The 23,631-nt window shown below is 32.6% G+C and overlaps 2 protein-coding genes across 2 annotated transcripts; both read right to left on the bottom strand.

The window, feature by feature from the left end:
• Positions 1 to 281: 281 nt before the first annotated feature.
• Positions 282 to 2,255, bottom strand: LOC128219208 (uncharacterized). The gene is made up of 6 exons (XM_052927021.1): positions 2,092 to 2,255; positions 1,812 to 1,882; positions 1,466 to 1,613; positions 1,166 to 1,231; positions 729 to 860; positions 282 to 361 (listed from the first exon to the last, which is right to left on the bottom strand). Exons 3-6 carry the CDS (start codon positions 1,596 to 1,598, stop codon positions 282 to 284), a joined length of 411 nt encoding a protein of 136 aa, XP_052782981.1. The 5' UTR covers positions 1,599 to 1,613; positions 1,812 to 1,882; positions 2,092 to 2,255.
• Positions 2,256 to 14,213: 11,958 nt separating this feature from the next.
• On the bottom strand, positions 14,214 to 20,887 carry LOC128219209 (uncharacterized). Its single transcript, XM_052927022.1, has 4 exons — positions 20,774 to 20,887; positions 20,424 to 20,477; positions 14,674 to 14,757; positions 14,214 to 14,356 (listed from the first exon to the last, which is right to left on the bottom strand). The coding sequence occupies exons 1-4, from the start codon at positions 20,885 to 20,887 to the stop codon at positions 14,264 to 14,266; spliced, it is 345 nt and encodes a 114-aa protein (XP_052782982.1). The 3' UTR covers positions 14,214 to 14,263.
• Between the last annotated feature and the right edge of the window lie 2,744 nt (positions 20,888 to 23,631).

Here is a 23,631-nt window from a genome sequence, read left to right on the forward strand (position 1 = left end):
TGCATACATACTATATATAAAATAGGTATGTTTATGAAGAATTGTTAGGTACCGCCTAGGAACGGTCAGTAAAATGTAAATTTACTGGCCCCGATTTCTCGAAACTTCTTAAACCTCTTACTAAGCCAAAACCGATTAGTAACTGGCTTAAACCCATTCCGTAATTCCGTTGCATTTCTCGAAACAAATAACGCGCTTAATCCGATTGACTTAAACCCGTTAGCTAAACCTGCTTTGTTGTTGGTTTAATCGCGTTATAGATGGATTAAAAATGGCCGACATCAGACGCCGAATTCGGCGTATTCGTAACCGTATCGCTGGTTTGCCGATTCCGCGAGTTTTCCAGGACCGAACCAACCCGCTGGAAGTGATGTCAGAAATTGAGGTATTCAACCGGTACAGATTCCGGCCACACTCTATCATACAGCTTGTTGACAGGGCTTACCAATCAATGGTCCGGCCGACGAGTCGGTCAAATCCACTCCCGCCACTTCTAAGTGTGCTTGTCACACTGCAGTTTTTGGCCACCGGCACCCACTATATAGTAGTATATTTTATATAACAGGGCTTGTTCATAAATATGATTTCATGCAATAGTAAAAGAATCCGGAAGTCTAATTTAAATGACTGAGCATGCAGACAAGATATGATCAGAATCCTTTGTCTCTAAATTTACATTTATAAACATTTAAAGTATACTCAAGATTCAAATGTAACTCACGTGTTACTTGGGGAATCATAGACAAAACTGTTCTCAAGAGCCTCTGCAGGGTCACAGGCTCGACTGGTACCAGGACAAGAAACTGGTGGCTGTAGTTGGTCAGGTGACGCAGTTTCATGTACAGCTGATACAGAGAATACTGCAAGAGAAATTTTGTGGGTGCTATACTTGGTCATTGTGTGCAAAAGTGGAATATTATGTTGTTCATTTGCTGCATATATTATTTGTGTACACGTTGTCAGTGAAATATTTATAATTATCTTCAGAAGTAGGTACCAATACAACAAGAGTACAAAATGGCTGATTGTACAGTATAAACAAGCATGCATTATAAGATGTAAAATCAATTTAATGTTGAAATCGATTGTAAATGTTAAAGCATGTTCTGCGTGGATAAGATGTGATAAGGTGTATGTTGAACAAAGGAATAAAGTACAATTTTACCCAATGGCATAACAGTAACATCCTCCGTTGGAGTATAAGGCATGTTAACTTCTGGCACCGATGAAACTGGAATACATGGTTGTTGTTTTTTAAATACATAGTTGTTTAGTACAAAAACATGACTTGTTATGCTAACATATACATTTTGTAAAAAGGAAAAATATTGTATTTCTCATTTAAATCATTAAAAAGGTGATTGAATAGATATAACAGTTTGATTGCTGCAGTTATGGTTGAAGATATGTTCTGCATCTTAAAATGTTTTATTGAATTATTGTCAAAAATTAGGGTGTTCTATACCTGTAACATACGTATCAACACCCCCAGGGATGCCGTCTATTTGTCGCGGGTTGACATCCCTTAGGTGGTCTGCCAAGACCTCTTCAGCTGGTGAGAGTTTGATAGCACCACTCCCTGTTTTTTTTCGCTGCATCTAATTTACCTTTTACTGGAAAAAAGACATAATTATTCATATGGTGCAAACATACAGCGGACTGATTTCAGTTGTTATAACATAATTAATTACATCAGTTTAAATCAGAAGTTGTGTTATGATCTTTCAATCATTCATGATATTTGTTTAAACAAGCGTTTTTTTCAAGACTTTAATGAGACATTATTCAAAGAACTTGACATTTATACATACCAAGAGATTTACTGTTTTTGAACATGCTTTTGATGTCCTCCACAGACCTTCTTTCGACACAAAGTCCTGATCTGAAATTAAAAAACAAACCCAGTTTGATTCATCCTGTTTGCCTTTGGATCAAAAATACATGTTATCGTACCTCGAGATTTAACATACTATTATCCTAAAATTATTGGTCAACTGGATCGAAATATGTAGCATTGGTTGTTTACAAAACAAGAGTTTTAAGCCAATTTCAGCATGGAAAAAATAGTCATTAAAAGATGCATGTACGTACGCGTTAAGGCGTTGGCAGATGTTTTCCCACATTTGTTTTTTCTCGTGTGCACCTTGAGAGGCCCCACGGAACGTTGAGAACAATCCTCTGCCCTCCTCTTCCACAATCAGACCAATAGCCGTTGCCTTTTCCTTGTCCGTCCAGTTTGCACACCTTTTTTTCGCTATTTTATTGCAGGACGCCATCGTTGTAAACAGACGACTTGACAGGTTTATGATGTTTGGTCGCGCTTTACCTCTATTTGAAGAGTATCCATGCTTTTAACCCAAACTACCAAAAAGATAATCGCGTTATACTCGATTAGTTAAACCGGTTGTTAAACGCTTTCGTGATATTCGGTTTAACAAAGCGGTTTAGTTAAACCGAATAATGGGTTTAAACTCGTTGCTAATCTAAGCAGTTTAAGAAGTTTCGAGAAATCGGGGCCTGGGGTTTAAACCAGTGTATGTGCACAAACCTCACTCTTATCCTAACAATCCTTCAAAAAGATAAAACGCAAAAGGTAAATCTTATCAAAGTATTTATTAACTTGAGGAAACTTATCAATAAAACAAATAATAATAAAAGTATAGGTAAACCCAAAGTACTTCTATGACTCTATCTGCAGACGGAGGGAAACAATTCAGAGCACCTAATGCAAAAACTTTTCAAAGATACGATGCAGTCATTGTTAGAAACTATGAACATCCCACACAGTCTGCCTTATAAAATAAAAGGATTAAAACTGTGTGATCATAGAGTTTCATAATAAAAAGCATCATTGTACTAAACTGGCCCCAGATCATTCTGATTGCTCATGGACACATCAACAACTTAAGAACGCCGAATGCCTTACTGCTTTCTGTATACATAATATGACCGCCCTTTCATAATAATGGGAGAAAACCTTGTAATAGAGTCAATGCTTCAATAATGAAATAGCTTCCATCGTTTGCTCCCTTTTAATTTTGGTTGTGATAAAATAGAATGAATTAGAATGCCCTTTTTTATTGGAGTCTTGCATAATGTTTGAATAATAGTGACCGATTATGAAGTGACAGTATATTTACTTGATACCCTATTGCTTGGACTTTGTCGGTGAACATGGCACTGTTTCTCATCGCTGATTCAATGTACACTAGAAGCGAATATATAAAGCCTGTCTATTATTTTCTCAACAGAAATGCACAAATGCCTGAACCTTATAGCTGGTTATAGTGGAAGAGTTGAATTCTTAGTTTTCGGTTGCGGGTAGTCTAACTTTCTATTAATTTTCTTTATTATTATCATCTAAAGGTATCAGCCAGTAGAGAGTGGTAGTCTCGAGTTAATAATCATAATCTATTTCTGTTTCTCTGTCTGATCAGGACAGCCTCTTCATGTATGTACAGCATTTATTTTCAGCATTTACAGCTTTGCCTGCAAACAAACTGTTAAACATAAAAAAAATAATAATGATGAAAGTCCTTAAGTTTAATATGGTTCACAATTTCGAGGTTTATGCATAACTGCACAATCTGAGAACACGAAATAGTTATAAATAGTCTGCAAGGAGTTAACAAGATCATCATTGTCAACAAAGAAGCGATAACATACGATATAATTATTTCATTTTTTTTTTAAATTAATGAAACTTCAAATAACAAGTGTGTTGATCAGTTCACGATCATTTTTTTCACAAGGATGTTAGTTGTTGGTCCAAACGTTTGTTTTCTGCAAGAAAAAAGACGACTCGACATATTGAACTTTTTAAGCGACCCCTTTTAGACCTACCAGAGCAATCGTAACTATTTGTCAACCTCCGGCATTCTTCGAGATAGACCTCGTAAATAGTAGTAAGGATATGCGAAAATGTGATGAGGCCGTCGGCGATGAACACCATTTGCAATCCGCGGCTTAAAGAAAGCGCATTTGTACTGTAATAAACAACATGGAAATGAATTGTGTTGATAAGGTATATGTGTTTCTTTTAAGGAATACACTAATTATAACATCAAAGTATGTACGCATTTGAATATTAAGATGTTGTTGTATACCTTAAGCACTCTGATTTCACTTGAAAAATCGTGAGTACACATACAATTTACATGATATAATCGAAATGAGTCAAAGATATGCTTAAAATAATACATCGGATTAAATGCTTGTATGAACTAAATGATTTAAAAGTCATAATTTGCTTATTTTTCTGCTTTTCCTGCCATTTAAACCACAGGATTTTTCGATCTGTAAAAAAGCATGACTTGCATTGTACAGAACTTTGTGCAATGTGGTAGTGGGGTGGGTGTAAACGAGCCGCCAAGTCAGCTGAATCAGTTGATTGCCATGCATGTCACTGTTTCAGTATAATAGAGTTCGGGCTGCGCACGGCACTTTTTTGGTAAACCAGTCCTATGGCTTTGGGATGGGGCAAGGTTTGAACTAGCCACCCAGTTAGTTAAATAAATAGAGTACCTTACCAAAGTGCGTGGGATTAAAAATAAAAAAAGTTGAGTAAGCTAAGATGGCTGTTATCTTGTCTTCTAATAGTAATTTATCACGGAAGATCATGTTTCACATAGACCTCAATTTTCCTCCTATATAGGCTATTGATAAACCCAAACATTGAAAGTTTCTGATGACTACTCAATTGAACATGTCTAATAAACAAAAGCCTTAAACCTTCAATATTTAGTCAGATTACTTAAGCTTTTAAGCAATGTATTCCAGACCTTCTAACATTCTTTTAATTAAACAACAAAAGAAAATAAATTTGAACAAATATTTATTATTGTTCCAAGCTTTTTGATCACTTTTCACACATAATAAAACTTTTTTTTTATGTCTGACTCCATTAAATGCAAATAAGTATAATTGCAGTAAATTACAGTTTTGTTAAGATCAACATGTTCCTTTATTTTGTTTTAAATATAAGACAAGAAATAACTGAGACATCTGTAAGAAATCAAATGCATTATCGAAAACCAATGATGACACCTCCCAGACTATGCATGTCATTAAGTAAACACAAAAACTCCATCTTTTCACTAAAGAATACATCTTAATTTGCAAGTAAATGGCATGACTCTTTGAATAACACAATACATGTTATGTACAAACAACAGTTCCACTAAGCTGCCGACCAACTTTGCGGTGATGGTAATTAAAACATTTAATAATTAACAAATCACTCAAAGAAAACTCTAGGCGCGGAAACAAAGCAAAAGTTCTTCTTACTTTTAAGGTACATAATATTGTTTGGGCCCGATGCAAATATGCCCAACTAGGCTGAAACATGTCCGTATTATATGAGCCAAACGACTCAACATAAAAATTACCCAACGGCTAAACCAATCGGAGAAAGCCATATACTTTTCGTACGATCAGAAAAGTTTGAATGCTCCGTATACCATTAGAGGCTATGAAAATACCGACACTTTTTAAAAAAGCATGTTTCCAAAATATCTTGACGTACATACTATCAATCTATGTACAGTCAGACGTACTTGTGTTCTTAATATTTATCACTGAACACTGGAGATTTTTACTACCTCTGCAAATGTCAAATGGAAATCCAACCCGCTAAAAATAAATGACATTTCATTAAGTTCCTCAGACCCCTTTAAAACCGTTCCTCCGTAACAGTAAGAGAACTTGAAGTAACATTTTAATGATAAAGAATGGGGGGAGTTAAAGAGCCCCTATTTATTCATTAAAATATTACTTCAGGTCATCTTACTGTCTAAGGATACTTACCATTATTGGCTGACGCAGGGAGTGGGCAATAGGCGGATTAATAAGGTATAAAAGTATGACTTACACAAAAATCAGTGGTACTAGTAAGCATATCATTCTGTAATTGTCGTTCATATTGCATTGTTGTTTGAACTTCTTCTTTCTTGGTCACGATGGACTTTTTTTTATAAACCATTTTAATTCCCAAGGTCAATTCTGTTAAATAAAGGCCGAGGTGCTGAGAATCCCACGCGAGTGTAACATTTATAACACCAACCGGTTAATAGCGTTATGTCAGGGGAACAGTACGAAGTGCCAGAGAAAGTATTTCTGTCGTTTCTAAAATTATCAAGATACGAAGAGAACATTTTAAAGGTACTGTTCTTATCTTTTTTGAATTATGTCTGAAAGCAAACATTTAAATTTGAACTTATACCGATGGTTCCAATGTATACAAGCGTGTCTGTCATATCGTTGTTGAGAGTAATATGCAAGGAACCGAATGTCGAACTCCTTACAAACACAAAGACTATAATAATGTTACGAATATTCATCTTCTTAATGGAAACAATGTTATCGATCGATTTAAATATTGAGTGCAATCAACCAGCCCATAATTTTTATTTTTTTTAGAATTCAAAGTTAGAACACAAATGTTATCATGCATGTTACATTCTACCCAGTTATGACCAAAGATAGAGGTAAATTTAATGATGCACTCTTACTCCAAAATAAGAATTTACCACAATTAATAAGTTTGTTTTAATATTCCAAAAAGGCTGAATAAATGGTTAATATGAAGGATACTGAGTTTTAATTTAAAAGAAAGGTGCATAAAACACGGTATTTCTACCTTTTGGGACTATAGTAGACCACGGTAAATCTTTTAGCATTCACCAATCATTTATTATTTTTGCGCTTTCTGCTATTAAATTCTCGGTCACAGTCTTGTTATCAGTAATTAATATTTTCCATAAATACATTTTTTAGTAAGTAGTTCAACGTTTATCAGTCAAATTTGAAGTTTGTTATACAAGTGTATGTATTGACTTTGAATAAGAGTGCCACTTTAAACATAACGTGTAAACAGTATATATGAATATGAGAAAAACGATAAAAGTTTTCTTATACGACTATACCAAAGCAGAGCTATTGAAAAAAGGGCCTTTTACAGACGTAAGAAACTGTTTCTCTAGGACGAACAGCTATTTTAAAGAAAAACTCGTACTGTATCTATTCTAATCGGATGATGCATAGAGTAGTAAGCGACGCTGTTTTTCGATACTACATCTTGTTTCCGGTAAACGTCATTTCGGTTTGGGTCGGCAAAATCACTTATAATTTACGACAAGATCCTAAAATCGTATGAATTCTTTATGCACGTTAAAATGTAAATTATACATAATCCAGCGACAAATTAATTAAAAGCTTTAGGATCACTTTACTCATATCGAACGTGGTTGACATAGATAAAATCTGAATGAACACTATATATGCTATTTAAGAGCTCATGAACACAGTATGCATATAGGATCTTTATCTTCTTGTCAGCCTATTTTTATAACATGTATTTTCAAGAAAAAAAGCAAATAGTTTAAACCTGCCATAGTGACGAGCCGAATATCACAAAGATATCCTATTTTTGCGCTTCGTGCAGCTATAAAGGACCCTGAATAATTAAAACCACAGATACATCCGGTCGTTTTAATTCAGTTTATAAGTATAACACATACTTAAATTATATCGGATAAATATGATATCTAAAAGCTATACTTTACACGAAATTTGCTTTGTTTTAAATTGTGACGTCATATCAGGTAAGATGACCTCATTTCTTGTTCTAAGTTCATGACGTCATTTCCTGTTTAAATACATTAGTACTTAAATAACGTCTTTATAATGTTTTTCACGAAATCAAGACGAAATACCACGCATTCCCACGCATTCCTCTTAAGGTTTAGATGAATAATGTACTGCATTCAAATAAATCTTAATCATTAAATTACAAAATGAGAGTTGAATGTATGACTCGCTTGAATATTGCCGATTTAGTAATATTAAGTTGCCAATGAATTTGTTTACAAACATGCTTAGTGATATTTTAACTGACCAATAGAAATAGAGCAATGCAGTATTACAGATATACACGTTATGGCAATATTAAAACGAGAACAAGGTGTACCTTGTGATAATAATTTTTATTTGAAAATAAGGTCAAATGTTAATAAATATAACATTGGAATTTCATTTTCTAAGAAACAAAATTTCTCTGAAATTATGTTGTTGTACTGATGTTATTAAATTTAAAATTCTACAACATGTTGAAAGAGTCATGTGCAATTACTGCCATCATGAATACAAAATGGTACATGAGCAGTAGCGTGCCCGTCTCATCTCCTGTCGACATCACAGATTTTGGTTAATTTCATGCCCCAGATTGGCACACGGAGAGAAACATTTTTTGGTGATTATCCTTAGAAATGTCAGCTTTTTCGAGTGCCTAATTTTCTTTATTGAAACCTCTGTCATTTGTTGAAAAGATTATTCAATATTCATTCCAAAATTGTGAATTAATGGGAAATGCTTATCGCTAACCAGCTTTTTACAACGACGGCCGCTAGGAAAATCTGGCAAGGGAACTGCACATAGACTGTTATTATGAGCAAAGATGCAATAATTAAAGACATAGGCCGGATTGTTCAGAACTGTGTTAAAGTTAACAATGGAATTAACGAAATCGTTGTTAACTTTTAAAATTGAAATATATGTCATGATGTGTTCATATATTTTAATTAAACAAGTGCAGCTGAAACAGTTGTCTCAACTCTTGCTAGGAAAACTGCAATTCATAAGTGTTTTTTTATATCTGTGAAACATACAGAGCAATATTTATTTGAAAGTTAACAATGATGTGGTTAATACCATTGACAGCCATTGTTAACTTTAACAAACGTCTGAACACTCGCCCTATAATTTGATAATAAGTTACTGTTGCAACGGTTGCTTTGAAAAAGAAACTCCTCACAAAGCACACCCTCTCTAAAATAATCTGAATACGTTTGCTCTATTTGAGAGGTTTTTATTTAATTTGTTAGTGACACACCCTTTCGGGCTCAGGCAAATACAGCTAATAACTAGGCCAATATGAAATCACCTACTTAATAACATTATTGTATGGCATATTTTACTGACGACTCCCATAATTGACCTTTACCTTGAAATTCCACGGGAGTTATATGTATACAAGAAAATAAATGCGCCGGACAAAGAAATAACAACAAATGTGTAATATTATGAGTTGCCACCTTAAGCGATGAGATCGCTATCAATATTGATTTAATAACACAGACAGGTTATTTCTTTATTCTTAAAGAAGAGTACTATGTCTACACGGTTTCGTCTGAAATGCTCAAAAGTTTTTATAAGAATTGACTAAGTGAAAAAAGTTTCATACCTGGAGGCACAATAATTTAATTTGTTAATTTGATTTTCATAGACACAATCAGTATGAACAACTTTCATGAAACATGGTTCAAATTTAAAATGTTTCATATTGTTATAGCTTGTTTGTAACTGACCTTGTCATCTACTTTTAAACCTTACATTGTCTGAAACTTGACCAACGTTTTATTCCGATACACTACTAAGTTGCATGACAGTCGTTTAGAAAACTATTCTGCTGGAGTATTTAAACCACAATTCTGACTACGGACAAAAATCATTGTTTTAGAGAAAATGATGCGTTTTACCCCATCGTGAAAGGGCTCGGCCCAACTTCCAAATGTAGTAAAGAAATCACTGCAATGTTAAAACTCAATACTTCACCGAAACACCAACATGAAAGAAGTTTTATGTTTCTTGACGACGGACAAAAGACATGCCCTATAACTATACATTCTGAACAATACTTACTTTTAATGTGCAATAGCTCAACAAGCACAAATCAGTCACGTTTTTGCAATTTTCTTTAATAACTCTGGCAAGAATACGGTTTATATACCGACTCACAGATCTTTGACACTACTTTTGAGTATGCAAACCGGCCGGGCCCGGCATGCTCTTTTCAGCTCTTTACGCGGACGGGAACCGGTCACGAGGTAAACATGTACTAAGCTGAATCATCTATTATGACAGGTCTTCATAGTCTTGCTCGTGGTACGAAAACATTACTGCAATTTTATTCTTGTAAGTTTCTATTAATGATGTTTTTCAAAAAAGGTTAGCGATACGGAGCTTGCTCAGAAGCTGGTGTAATTCACCCGCAATTCTATGTCAGAGGAACATCGTGTTATTCGTCAAATCCGGATTCTTTTTACCATAAAGGTATGATACATAATTTATGCATATATACAATAGTTGTCAATAAATTGCATACTCTTCCGTATGTACGTAATGAAAATCTAAAGAGATTATGAAGGAATTAAGTTGATTATGCAATAATGTTTGTAAATTAAATTAATAGTGCGCATGTATAATATGCCCTGTGTCACATTGATATGAATATTTTTTCATATGTTAATAGATAAGTGATTTGATATTGGCCCTGTTATTTGTCCGAGGGATGTCGTATTGACACGAGGCCGAAATAACTACATGCACTTAAATTACTTGCTTTTGTACAAATATCAACAACTATCTTCTAAATACAAAATAATTGAGATAAGATCATAATAAAGAAAAAGAGTTATGCAATTGAATTGAATCGAAATATCCAAAATACTAGCGGTACCGATGGTTTGTCTTAAGCTATTGGTAAATCACGGGTGGGAAACAGTGGCTCCAGCTCTTTTAGGAGCTGTGTATAAAAAAGAGCCAATGACACTTCCGAGCTAGAGCAAAAGAACGGATATCATCGTAAAACGTAAGTATGACTCCTTATTTTATCTAATATCACAATTATGAGGGTTTATTTGAGAAATCGGGGAATGCACTGCCATATAAATATGTTTAATCTTCACACGTATTTCGGTTATTTTGTAAACATATTGTTTATGAAGTTATAAAACCGATTCTCCCATCAAACACATGCATGTTTACAAACGAAAGTAGAACATTTTCACCAATTTTCAGCTGAATTTCAATCAAGATGCTTACATTTAAAACAAACCGCAAAATGAAAAGGGAAAACGCAACTTTCCCTTTTCAGCATGGTAACATTTTTATTCAACAGAAACCCTTTGTAATGTCCTCAAAGCATTTCTGTAGGATTAGAAATATCTTTGGGAATATTACCAAACACTTCATAGTATAGTATTGAAGAGTTATAGTGTGGTTTTCAACATTTCTGGTAATATTCCCAAAAGTATCCATAGTATGCCAGGTTTTCTGGGAATATTACCAATTTGATCTTGAAAATTTGGTAACATTACCAAAACATTTTGAAAATATTTCCAAACACTTTGTAGTATAGTATTGAAAGTTGTGGTGGGGGTTTCAACATTTGTGGGAACATTCCCAAAATAATCGATACTATGCCGAGAGATTTTCTAAAATATTATTCAACTATGAAAAGTCACACATATTTGGTAATATTCCCAAAACAAATGATGAACATTTTCTGCTAGGATTCTGAATTTAATGTCCAGGTTTTCTGGGAATATTACCAATTTGATCTTGAAATATTTGGTAACATTACCAAAACATTTTGAAAATATTTCCAAACACTTTGTAGTATAGTATTGAAAGTTGTGGTGGGGGTTTCAACATTTGTGGGAACATTCCCAAAATAATCGATACTATAGCCGAGAGATTTTCTAAAATATTCTTCAACTATGAAAAGTCACTAAATATTTGGTAATATTCCCCCAAAAAATGATGAACATTTTCTGCTAGGATTCTGAATTTAATGTCCAGGTTTTCTGGGAATATTACCAATTTGATCTTGAAAATTTGGTAACATTACCAAAACATTTTGAAAATATTTCCAAACACTTTGTAGTATAGTATTGAAAGTTAGTGGTGGGGGTTTCAACTATTTGTGGGAACATTCCCAAAATAATCCATACTATGCCGAGAGATTTTCTAAAATATTCTTCAACTATGAAAAGTCACAAATATTTGGTAATATTCCGCCAAAAAATGATGAACATTTTCTGCTAGGGATCTGAATGTAATGTCCAGGTTTTCTGGGAATATTACCAATTTGATCTTGAAAATTTGGTATCATTACCAAAACATTTTGAAAATATTTCCAAACACTTTGTAATATAGTATTGAAGAGTTATGGTGGGGGTCTCAACATTTGTGGGAACATTCCCAAAATAATCCATACTATGCCGGGATATTTTCTAAAATATTCTTCAACTATGAAGTCACAAATATTTGGTAATATTCCCAAAATAAGTAATGAACATTTTCTGCTAGGATTCTGAATGTAATGTCCAGGTTTTCTGGGAATATTACCAATTTGATCTTGAAAATTTGGTAACATTACCAAAACATTTTGAAAATATTTCCAAACACTTTGTAATATAGTATTGAAGAGTGATGGTGTATTTTTACCATTTCTGGTAATATTCCCAAAAGTATCCATAGTATGTTGAGAGGTTTTCTAAAACTTAATAAAAACTAGGGGTTGTCACAAATATTTGGTAATTTTTTGAATTATGAACATTTTCGTCTAACATTCTAAAATTCGTCTTGGAAATAACGTCCAGGTTTTCTGGGAATATTACCAAAGTTAATCTTGAAATTTCTGGTAACATTACCAATACCTTTCGGGAATATTATCAAACATTTCATAGTATAGTATTTAAAGTTATAGTGGGGTTTTAACATTTTTGGGAACATTCCCAAAACTATCGATATTATGTCCAGAGATTTTAAAAATATTCTTCAACTATGAAAAGTCACAAATATTTGGTAATATTCCCAAAATAAATGATAAACATTTTCTGCTAGGATTCTGAATAAAATGTCCAGGTTTTCTGGGAATATTACCAATTTGATCGTGATATTTGGTAACATTACCAAAATTATTTGAGAATATTACCAGATGAACTGAAACAAACTAATTCAACAAAAAGCCTTTGAAAACTCCACAAATAGTTTTCTGTAGGACCAAACAGTTCATAGTATAGTATTGAAAACTGGGGCTTTTCAACATTTTTGAGAACATTCCCAAAATAATCCATATTATGCCGAGAGATTTTCTATATCATTCTTAAACTAGGAATAGTCACAAATATTTGGTAATATTCCCAAAATGAATTACGAACATTTTCCGTTATCGTTCTCAAATTCATCCGTGAATACAATTATATTATCTTGAAATATTTGGTAACATTACCAAAACTTTTTTGGGCATATCAAAAGATGAATTGAAATAAAATAATCCAAAAGAAAAAGCTCCACGTGGGCTGCTGTAGGACATGAAACATTCTGGGAATATTACCAAAATCTTCATTGCATAGTATTAAAATTAACAGCAGGTTTTCAGCATGTTTGTAATATTCCCAGAATAATCTATAGTATGACTAAAATTGTTCTAAACATTTCTAAAACATGCAATATTCGCAAATGTTTGATAATATTTCCAATAAAAATATAAACATTTTATAATAAGAGATGTTTGTCAAACATTAATCCCCACCACCCCCTGAGCGCCATGTTGTCAGGATTATTTGAACAATCGAAATATGCATGGACTTAAATGACAGCTGATTGGTCATTGCCATTGGATGACTTTAAGGCAGTTTAAAGATTATGACCATTCAAAGTGTGAGGATAGTAGACATAGTGTTCAATCGTGTTCAGATGATAACAGATATTTGCAGATAAAATGTGTCCTCTTAGAAGGGAATAAGTAAATACGACAACATTTTAATTGGCGAATATGAGATTATGACCATGACGTTTGACTCTTATAAGTGTTGATTGATAGAACGACATAGATTACATATTCCTGGTTGTTTAAACCTACTAGAATGTTATTTCAGTATTACAGGTATGTCTCTTGCAATTTTACAATTTGACAATAATTATTTTAAATACAAGTGTGGACTTTCGCATATTATGATTTAAAAAAAAACACAGAAAAGAACAGAACAGACGTTTATAAGTCATATACATCAGAACATCGTCTAAACACATACACTTAGGTTTTTGATATCAAATGCTTGTACATAGGTTAGTGCTATGGTTAAAGACACAAATATGTTGACGTAAAGGCAGCAGTATCAGAGGATGAACTAAATTAATAATATAATAATAATAATTATTAGGAATAACATTACGAATACATACTGATTCTTTAACATAATCGCAGAGCTTAACCAGCTCACTATTTATTGACAGAGTTAAATATATTTCTGGGAATATTACCAACTAAATCTTGAAAGGTTTGGTAACATAACCAAAACAATTCGGGGATTCTTCAAACTTTTCCAACATCCAGTCAACTCTAGCAGTTGAAATCCTTCGTCTATACTTTTTCTCTAGCCCTGATGATCTGGCTCTGGGATACATTGCTATGAAAACATCATCTCCTACATGGCTGTAGACGTTGCACTTCCCCTGTTTTCTTAAGCTTTAATAACCTCCGAACTGGTCTGCCTTTTCCTGTTTTACTTGTCTGAAAAATAATTATAATTGATAAAACATTATCTATGAACTTTTTTTACAAGCAATTAAAATTTAACACGGTGCATAAATATGAACTGGTCTGCCTTTCCTGTTTTACTTGTCTGAAAAATAATTATAATTGATAACATATCTATGAACTGTTTTTTTAAGCAATTAAAATTTAACACGGTGCATAAATATGATCTATTTGTTTATTGTTCTTTATTATTTAAAAATAATACATGACTTTATGGGGTAACTTAATTGTAAAAATGTACAGTCTTCTGCAGCAAATTTTCCCATTTTTGCAGGCAGTTGAATACATACATGTATGGGTTTCTTTGGTGTTGATGTATGAAGTGGCTGTGTGAGTTCCTCTGGACTAACAACAGCCAATGGTTCATCGGACTCCTGAATTAAACCGTCATTTTAGTATTGTATCATGACTTTTTTCCAGTTTTACTTCTTTATGTGCAAAATTAAATATAATGTCAAGAGTTTGTGCCTTCCAAACTTATCATTCTAATAAAGGTTACACAGGGTCACTGCTTATCAACATTTCTGTGATAATGATCTGAAGCAACATATAAGACACAGTCTTATAAATACTCCTTGACTGCCCAGCTGGTATTCAATTCCAATGCACATGTTTCAAACGAGCTGTACATCTTATTTTTAACTTTTTTGTCGTTCATTAAATTTCATTTGATTCAGTTAACTTGAACTTTTAAGTTGAAGAATTAATTTTGTTGTATACCATTATACTTACATAAACAGTTTCGAATGATCTCTATTTGTGGGATATTATATATTTTTAATAATAAGAGCTATCACTAAATTTCATGAATATCCCCACACGCCCAAGTCAACTCATTTTAAATACGACCTCGTATGACAAAATTGAAGACCGAACACAAGCTATCGCCAGTTAGGCTGATGAAGAAATCATACGAAAAAAATGACTTAGATGTCCCTTTATCAATTTCAAGAACTGTAAAGAAAACATTGTGATTTCAGTTTTAACTTTTAATTAATCAATTAGTGTAGGCCAATTCTCTATGTATGCAAATATTTACCCAATTCTCAAGATCATATTGATACGTGCACTAACTCACCACAAGCTTAACACTGCAGTATCAGTCAAAACAAAGATCATCTGGGTAATACACACATTCAACAGCCCAGCAGGATGGCCCACTAAGTGGTAATTAATTGACTGGTAGAATTTCATGGTGATTTCATGGACTGATTAGCCTTTTTCTCAAAATGAGGAGTAAATGGGAGGCAATTTCTCTGAATTGTAGAGCGCAATGGACTTAGTTTAATGCCACAAGCTAATTTTTATTTTTCGCCAACTACCTTAGGATAACGGCAATCTACATGCCAATGGTACTTACTAAAATATTAAAATTCTAACCCTTGTAGAAAATTAGTTTTCAGTTTAACCGCACAAAGGCATATATTTATAAACCTATTGACCACTATACACGAGGTTATGAACACTTGCAGTCCTACAGTTAATGCCGCTACTGAGCATCAAGCTTATGCTCGGGATTATCAGTGGAACTAATCTAACACAACTGTTAACTGACCACTTGACCCTTTCCCTGCTGGGAGCTGTTTGCCTGACTAATTTGAGAGTTATAGTTGTTCTTGTCTTAAGATTTGGGCCATTTTATGTTAGGAGGTTTTTCTTGGTATTTCAACTTTCGCTATCTTGATTATTAAAATAATATTATTATCGAATGCTTTTGTATAAAATTTGTATATCATAGTTATTATTATTATTATTATTATTATTATTATTATTATTATTATTATTATATACGGTAGTCCAAAATCCACTATACTGACGTCCATCAAGTATCATTGTGCAATGTTTAAATGACGTCATAAAACAAGTTTGTCATGAATGTAACATTTATTACGAAATCATGAATCTTTTAAGTGATTTAAACCATTGATATATATATATTAATAACATGTTGATCCGTAATGTCTTATTCAACTGTTGTTGATGTTTTAAGATATTGATTTCAGTCAGTAAGCGCCTCGTGCGACTTTAGTCGAATTTCATCTCCCTAATCAAAATGCACTACTAATAAGTTATTACCCTATTATAAGATGCTTTAATATACATATATTTTCTTTTTCGCAAAGAGAAAATAATATGGAGAAAATATATATTTCTGGAAAAATGCTCTACATACATTGTATTACAGAAACATGTAATAAAAGTTCAGTGACTGCTGTGATTAAAAATTTACATCAACTGTGCATGTAAGAGTGCAAACGATCAGAAAATGTTGGATAATTTTAGATATTATATTAAAATAAAATGAGTCATATAACGTTCAAATATACTGGTATGATATCAAAAGTCCGGACATAGTGGTTTAAGATACAATATTGCTTTGTTGTGATCATTTCTCATATGATGATATTAAACTGCTTTGAAACAAGTATTATATATATATATTGAAATAAGGTAGCAATGTTTTATGATAATTCCGAAAGCAAAGACAAAATAGTTAATGAGATATAAATATATATATAATATGAAAAGCTTCCATGCAGTGTGTATAATGTTTAATCACTCTTCTAATGAAGAATGTTCTCACACAACAATGCAAATTAAGAAGAGAAATCTTACAAAGAAAACAAACGTTGATTTAACTGTGTCAGTAAAGAAGATTTTAATCGCTGTTTCAAAAGCTATATTTTAGGAAATGAATTTTCTAGAAAATTACATAAACGAAGATACACAAACATAAAGATGGCTTATATAATTCACATGAAAAGTGGGCAATGATGTTTTTTTTGAAATGCATTTTAGCAAAGACCACATTGTCAATGTATCAACATGTATAGAAACCTATGAAAGTTCAGTTTCAACATCAATGTAATATAGTGCTCAGATTAAAGTTGTAAGCTGTGTTATAAGTAATAAGAATATCTAAGTACATCAATATATGACCTTATTTTTTGGCAAATGGTTAAAATATTACATTTATTTTAATATTACATTTTATGCCCCCATAACATGGGGGGGGGGCATATAGATTTGCCCTTGGTCGTCCGTCTGGCTGTGATTCCGTCTGTAAGTAATATGCCAACTTGTGTTACTTAAAACTCGATTATATTACCTAGAGTCCAGAAACCTCGGGCGTTATTTAGGTAAGGACGTTTTGCATCTTGGGTTTCGTTTCCCACTGCACTTAGTAAAACCAGAGTTATTATAATTTAATCAAAAAAGTATTTCACAGAAAAACATACGAACCCAATCCAAGTGATGACTTCAGAGTTTACAAACTTTAGACTTTATAATTATGAGACTGTTAGAAATTGGATAATGTTGCTATGATTTAATACGGTTGAATTACGCGTAATCATCCTAAAGTGAAAAATAGCAATGTATCAAGTTTGCAGTATTCTTTTCTTGTTCCAAAAATGCAGCAAAAGAAAGTATTAATTTTCATTTGTTGTGAAAATTGCGAAAAACATATTCTTTAAATATAACCATATATAACAAACTTCATTATAACTGCATTATTGACACTGTTAGATATACATGTAATACATAAATTATTATATTTTATAAAACCTAAATATCCATTTCATTCAATTGTACATTTCATAGGGTATAATAGGGTTGATATTGATACTTTTGTAGTAAGTAGACAGCTAACGTTATCTTAAAGAAAAGTATAAATAAAAATCCCATGTATAAAGTTATTCCGTTCGAAATTAAATCAAACGATAAGAAGACTGAATATATATTTATATATTTATATTTATATATTTATTTATTTTATATTTATTTACTTCAATGTTTTATTTCTTTGCTATGGAATCAATGATTATGTTGTTTTTTTCATTTTCATAAATAGTTTAAAACTAAAGTAAATGATATAAATTGCTTTTCTATAGTCATCGTGAATTTTAGTGCAGAAATCGTACTGAAGATGTTCTCTGATAAATATCCTTCTGACCCCAAAACTGACCAGGGAAGAGTGGTTAATGGGCCCCTGCTGACAGAAATTGGTTATCTCAATTACTTGCATAATAAACACCTAGCTGTGAAGTGAGGCTTCGAAAATGGACCAAAATCCAGAAACCTGGCATAAACTGTAGGACTGCTTGATATGGGCACATTGAAAATGATCCATGGAATAATCAAAACAATAACTGGTAACATGAATCGTATCTTGTTAACCAGTTAGAATGTACTTACTTAATGGAATTCATAAACACTTACTAGATAACCAGTTGAAGCTAAAGGCCAAAATACATTTATCAATATGTGGTAACACGAATGTTATCTGCCGGTAATTATGTTCCTAATTAAGTGGAATTCGCTAACCATAACTAGATAACCTGTTTATGCAGCTAAAAGGGAAAAAGGTGGCAGTTCCGAGCACTTTGAAGCCAGTTTTTAGTATTGTGATATTTATCTTACAGAGAACAGTTTCTATTAACTAGATAGCTTGATAATTATCGCATAATTAAGTGGTTAACACGAACAACTCGCAGACGTTAACAGATTATCTGACGGCAGTTATGTTCCACCGTATGTATCAGACACATGAGGCCGATAACCTATGTTAATCATTTTGTTATTGTGTAACTTGTAAAGGTCAATCTCTGGAATGCTTTGATTGTGCAAACATTAGCTACTACATCCTTTAAAGAGTCACATCAGTTATAAAAAAATGTATAACTAAATAAATAGTAACAACATGATGGTTTCATAAATGTGCATATATACATAATTATTGAAACAAGTATACCTTTATACGTTTAGTAAATGCATGCAAATAACATTTAATGAATGTAAATGTAATACACGTTGTGAATTGAAGAATCACATTTTATTACATTTTAAAAAATATTGCATTCCTGAGAGGGCAATAGGAAAACATATCAACAGCATAACATAAATAACTGCACCTTGTTATGCTTGTAACGTGGGAGAATACTCCTCGTATTGCCCTTTCAAGAATGCAATACTTGTTTAATAAATACGAGCTAAATATTTCTGAATCATGTGTTTTTGAATTTCACTACAAAAGCTTCATGATACTAAGTATTTCTTTTTTCTATTTTACATTTGAACTGAAAATGTCCATCGATTATATCAATTATCCCTCTCAATGACTGAGTCCCGAGTCGTATTTTCCTACCGGGATTCAAACCAACGACCTTAATAGTCTGGCACCGAATTAGCCGGGTATAATGCAGGAAAAACAGGAACAAATCGTTCAAAGTTCTGATTATCAAACACTCAGCCATTTCTTAGTTTCAAGTATGCCTCTGAATCACGGTATTGGGTGAATCATAAAAACTCTATAGAGCATTAATGAACAAAAGATCACAATAATATAATGCGCATTCCATTAACATGAATTCCATGCGCATATGATAAAATAGCGCCTTTGCGCCGATACTAATGTATATGATTAACCGAAGAAAATCGCATGCGTAAAGTAAATACAAATTGCAAAAACATACTCCTGCGCTGGAAATATGAAAAGCCGAAATGTGCTTAAATTTATACTGAAATAGTTCTTTTGTAATTTTTTAACTTTGATTTACTTAAATAAATAAAAATGACGAGTCTGAGAACGTCAGTGTAACTGATTTGTTTATTGTGTTTATTAAAGTTCAAAAGCAATGACCCTTAAACAACAATCATACTGCAGACACTTAAAACCAAAAGTGAAAGTAAATTGCGCAGTAAACAATTAAATATTTTAAAATAATAAATTTGAAATAATGCCATTATAGCTAAAATACACCCGTTCCGTTCTATTGCGTACAAATAAAAGTTTGTAAAAGTCTGTATGACCTTTCGATTTCTACAGATAACAACAGGTAATGAATACTCCGAAACAATACAACTTTTGACATCCCTCTGATAAAGAAATCAGAAGAGGTAGGCAGACATTGAGTTGTGTATAAAATGTAAACAAAATTGTTGATCTAAATACACACATTAAGAGTCTAAATCACTCAAACAAACTATAAACGTCACTGGCAGTATCCATTTATTAAATAACACAAAAATAACAGTTTACCTTTAGGCTGAAGATAAATTCATCATCAAACTCAAAGATATGCTTTGACAAATCCTGAAAGGTCAAATATTATAATAATTATAATAGTCTTAAAAACCATTAACTGTGTTAAGCATACATCATACATATTCATGAACTTAATACAGTTTGATCAAATATTGTTATATTAGTAAATGGAATTACGTAGCATTATAAAATATAATGTTAATCTAAATTGAGCATTAAGATAAATTCCATGGTGTATTCAATACAAACATTGCTTTTAATCTGCCTTTACGACATAAAGGTTAACTGCTTTACATAAGTAGAGTTATTTATATAAGAATATTTGAGTAAAACATGTAACGTACCTGAGCATTTAAAGAGGTTTCCATTTCCTCAAGGGATATTCCTAATGTGTTGGTTTCTTCATCAATGACATCTTCCAAAGAAATGTTTTCTAAAGATATTCCGAGATAATCCATTATTGATTTCAGATAAATATTGTGGGAATTAGTTTCAATTAACTGATAAAGTTCAACAAAATTTAAGCAGACTATCAACGTTGTGTATCCTAAACAGTTCAGTCAAAATCACTTTTATTTCACATTTTATAGTCATATTGATAAATCACATTCTGGATTGTTGCTTATTGGTTAATTATATCCCTCCGCAAATTTCTTAATTTCTAGACATTTTCCTTCAATCTTGAATCTTCGTTTTATGACCTGCTGATGAGCAGTTATAGGCACTTGAACAACTGTTGCGGATTTCAAGACAAATATTGATCTGATCTTGACACTAATGGGCTTTGCAATTACAAGGGTGATATCTGACATCAAGCTGGTGTTACTGAGTGTTTTAACTGGTCAAATAAAACAGTACAGTGACTAAAGCTGAAACAAATGACTAATAAGCATGGATAACAAAAACCTTTTTCCCATTTCTTGTATCATACAGATCGCATTGCAACTGCATAATGTCAAATGTATATGAATGGTCTAAGGTAACATATTTTATTATCAGTATAATTTAATACAGGTTATTGTTAATATGAATGCACATTTGTATAGTTTTGGGTCACCGGATCGATTTGTTGATTTGTTGATTGCCCTTACAGAAGTATACCAACCCTTCAGGTAGCTCATAGTGGTTGAGCACCTGACTTGCAAGCAAGGGGTTGAGGGTTCGAGTCCCGAGCTGTTTATAGCTGTGTATAACCAGAACTCGTTATGCCCTATATTGTATCAGCCCTACTTAGTTAAAAAGCACCATGTACAATTTTATTTAACAATACGTGGACATTATACTCCTCTTCCTCTATATATGCACTTGTTTTCTCTTTATTCAACAGCATTGATACTGGTACTGTTAGAATGGGCGCTACCTAAGTAAATATCAAACAATATATCTTGTACATGTAAGAACTTGAATTTGATTGAGAACTCAATCCTTCCGTCTGTAATTTCAAAAAAAGTCGATTTTAAATCGAAACAATAACAGGATAAAACTGTTTTCATCCGTCTGATCGCGTCAATTTGTGGTGTATGCTCCTTTTCATAGTTTCAGACTAAAAGCATGAACATTGATTTTGATATATGTGTATGTTTCACGTGTAACTTATCACAGACACAACTAATGGAAGTATTAACATCATTATTATAATTGTTATACGAACGCGTTTTGATGTGCAACACAATATTTTGAAATTACTTTATGTACAGCTCAATATCATAAAGCATTAATCATTGAAGGTCATTAATAGTAACTTGATAATGCACGATGTTATATGTATGCGTGCGTGTTTGTTCGTCCATCTGTCCATATGTCCGTGCGTTTGTTTCTTCTGTCTGTACGTGTTCCTTTTATATGGATGTTAAAATGTAGAGTTCCAGACACATAACCTTAATCTTGACATTGTTATATTCATATAGACATGAATATACGATAAACATAAATACAAAGACGACCACGTCGTCAATGGTTGCGACAACAATCAAAAGGATTATGACAACGGTGATGACAAAATGAACATGATATTGAAGACAAGAACTATTACGAATCTGCTGATAACGATGGAAATAATAATGATAACAATAATTATTTAATGATTATGCTTATGATGATGATTAATATTATTAGAAGTATTATCACGTCAAAAGAGCATTCAACTTTAGCAATGGTACGTCACATTGCAACGAACAACGGTGTTCAAAATAGAGACATAATAAAATTGGGACTTATGCAATAAAACAAAGTGCCATACCAACTTTAATTACATACATGTACTATATTTTAAACTACACGATTGTTCCAATTATAATATTAAAGTCCGAAATAAAATCGATATTATAGTCACATGAAATAGGCGTCTATACGACGTCTAAAGAAACACGGTAACTTAACTGACTATCTAACAGTTAACATTTTAGATTGGCTCCATTGCAAATCTTCTTCTGTAAGAATAAAGCTTGGCAGATAAACAACTTTTATAAAATACTTCAATAAGTATGATCGAAGAAATATATATCTTAAAGAAACTGTTGTTTTCCATTCATTATCAAGATAATAAATTGGCTCCCCGGGAGGCCGCTGACAATATTATTTCAATATTGTACAAAATTAGCATAGGGACCAGCGTTTAAAGTAGATGAACCAATGTTAACGTGTATAAGAACTCTTGCACAAGAAAAGATGTTTGATTAATGACTTTATGTATAAGTCTTCAATGTGATCTCATGATGACGCAAGTAACATAGACAGTCTTAGTAATCTGTTGCAAACAATAAGATTGCGTATGCCTTAATATAATAATACATATGTATTACATTTGCATCACCGTAAAATCAATATAACAATTCACTAGAGTGACAGGTACATTTGTTTATGTTTCAAGCATTGGTTTTACTTATCATAATAATATTACATTTTGATTCAGTGCGGCGAGTGCCTTTACTGTGGTTAATTTAACGATTCTCATTTTTCGTTGGAAAAATCTAGGAACATACTGAAAGATTAAGATGTTAAGAAAGTGTATAAGCTTTTTCACCAGTCAATTTGTAACCACGCCCCCCGCCCACATATCCGGCGGGATAGCCGGGGAAATGGGCCGTATTTTTACCTTTCAGGTAGCCCGGTAGTGCCGGGTGAATGAGGTGGTTTTGTCTTTGCGCCAAAAATAGCCAGGAATAGTCTTTACTTGGTTGCGGGGGAAATTTGCGAGGATTTA

This window comes from Mya arenaria, chromosome 15 (genome assembly GCF_026914265.1).
Source record: "Mya arenaria isolate MELC-2E11 chromosome 15, ASM2691426v1".
NCBI lineage: Eukaryota > Metazoa > Mollusca > Bivalvia > Myida > Myidae > Mya > Mya arenaria.

Excerpts from the sequence above, each read along its gene's own strand:
- LOC128219208 (XM_052927021.1), bottom strand. The coding sequence starts at position 1,598 with ATGCAGCGAAAAAAAACAGGGAGTGGTGCTATCAAACTCTCACCAGCT. Across the intron at positions 1,232-1,465 it reads TGTTGATACGTATGTTACAG|TTTCATCGGTGCCAGAAGTT; the intron begins GTATAGAACACC and ends CATGTATTCCAG. Across the intron at positions 861-1,165 it reads TGTTACTGTTATGCCATTGG|TATTCTCTGTATCAGCTGTA; the intron begins GTAAAATTGTAC and ends TTTCTCTTGCAG.
- LOC128219209 (XM_052927022.1), bottom strand. The coding sequence starts at position 20,887 with ATGGATTATCTCGGAATATCTTTAGAAAACATTTCTTTGGAAGATGTC. Across the intron at positions 20,478-20,773 it reads AAACCTCTTTAAATGCTCAG|GATTTGTCAAAGCATATCTT; the intron begins GTACGTTACATG and ends TTGACCTTTCAG. Across the intron at positions 14,357-14,673 it reads CACCAAAGAAACCCATACAT|ACAAGTAAAACAGGAAAAGG; the intron begins GTATGTATTCAA and ends ATTATTTTTCAG.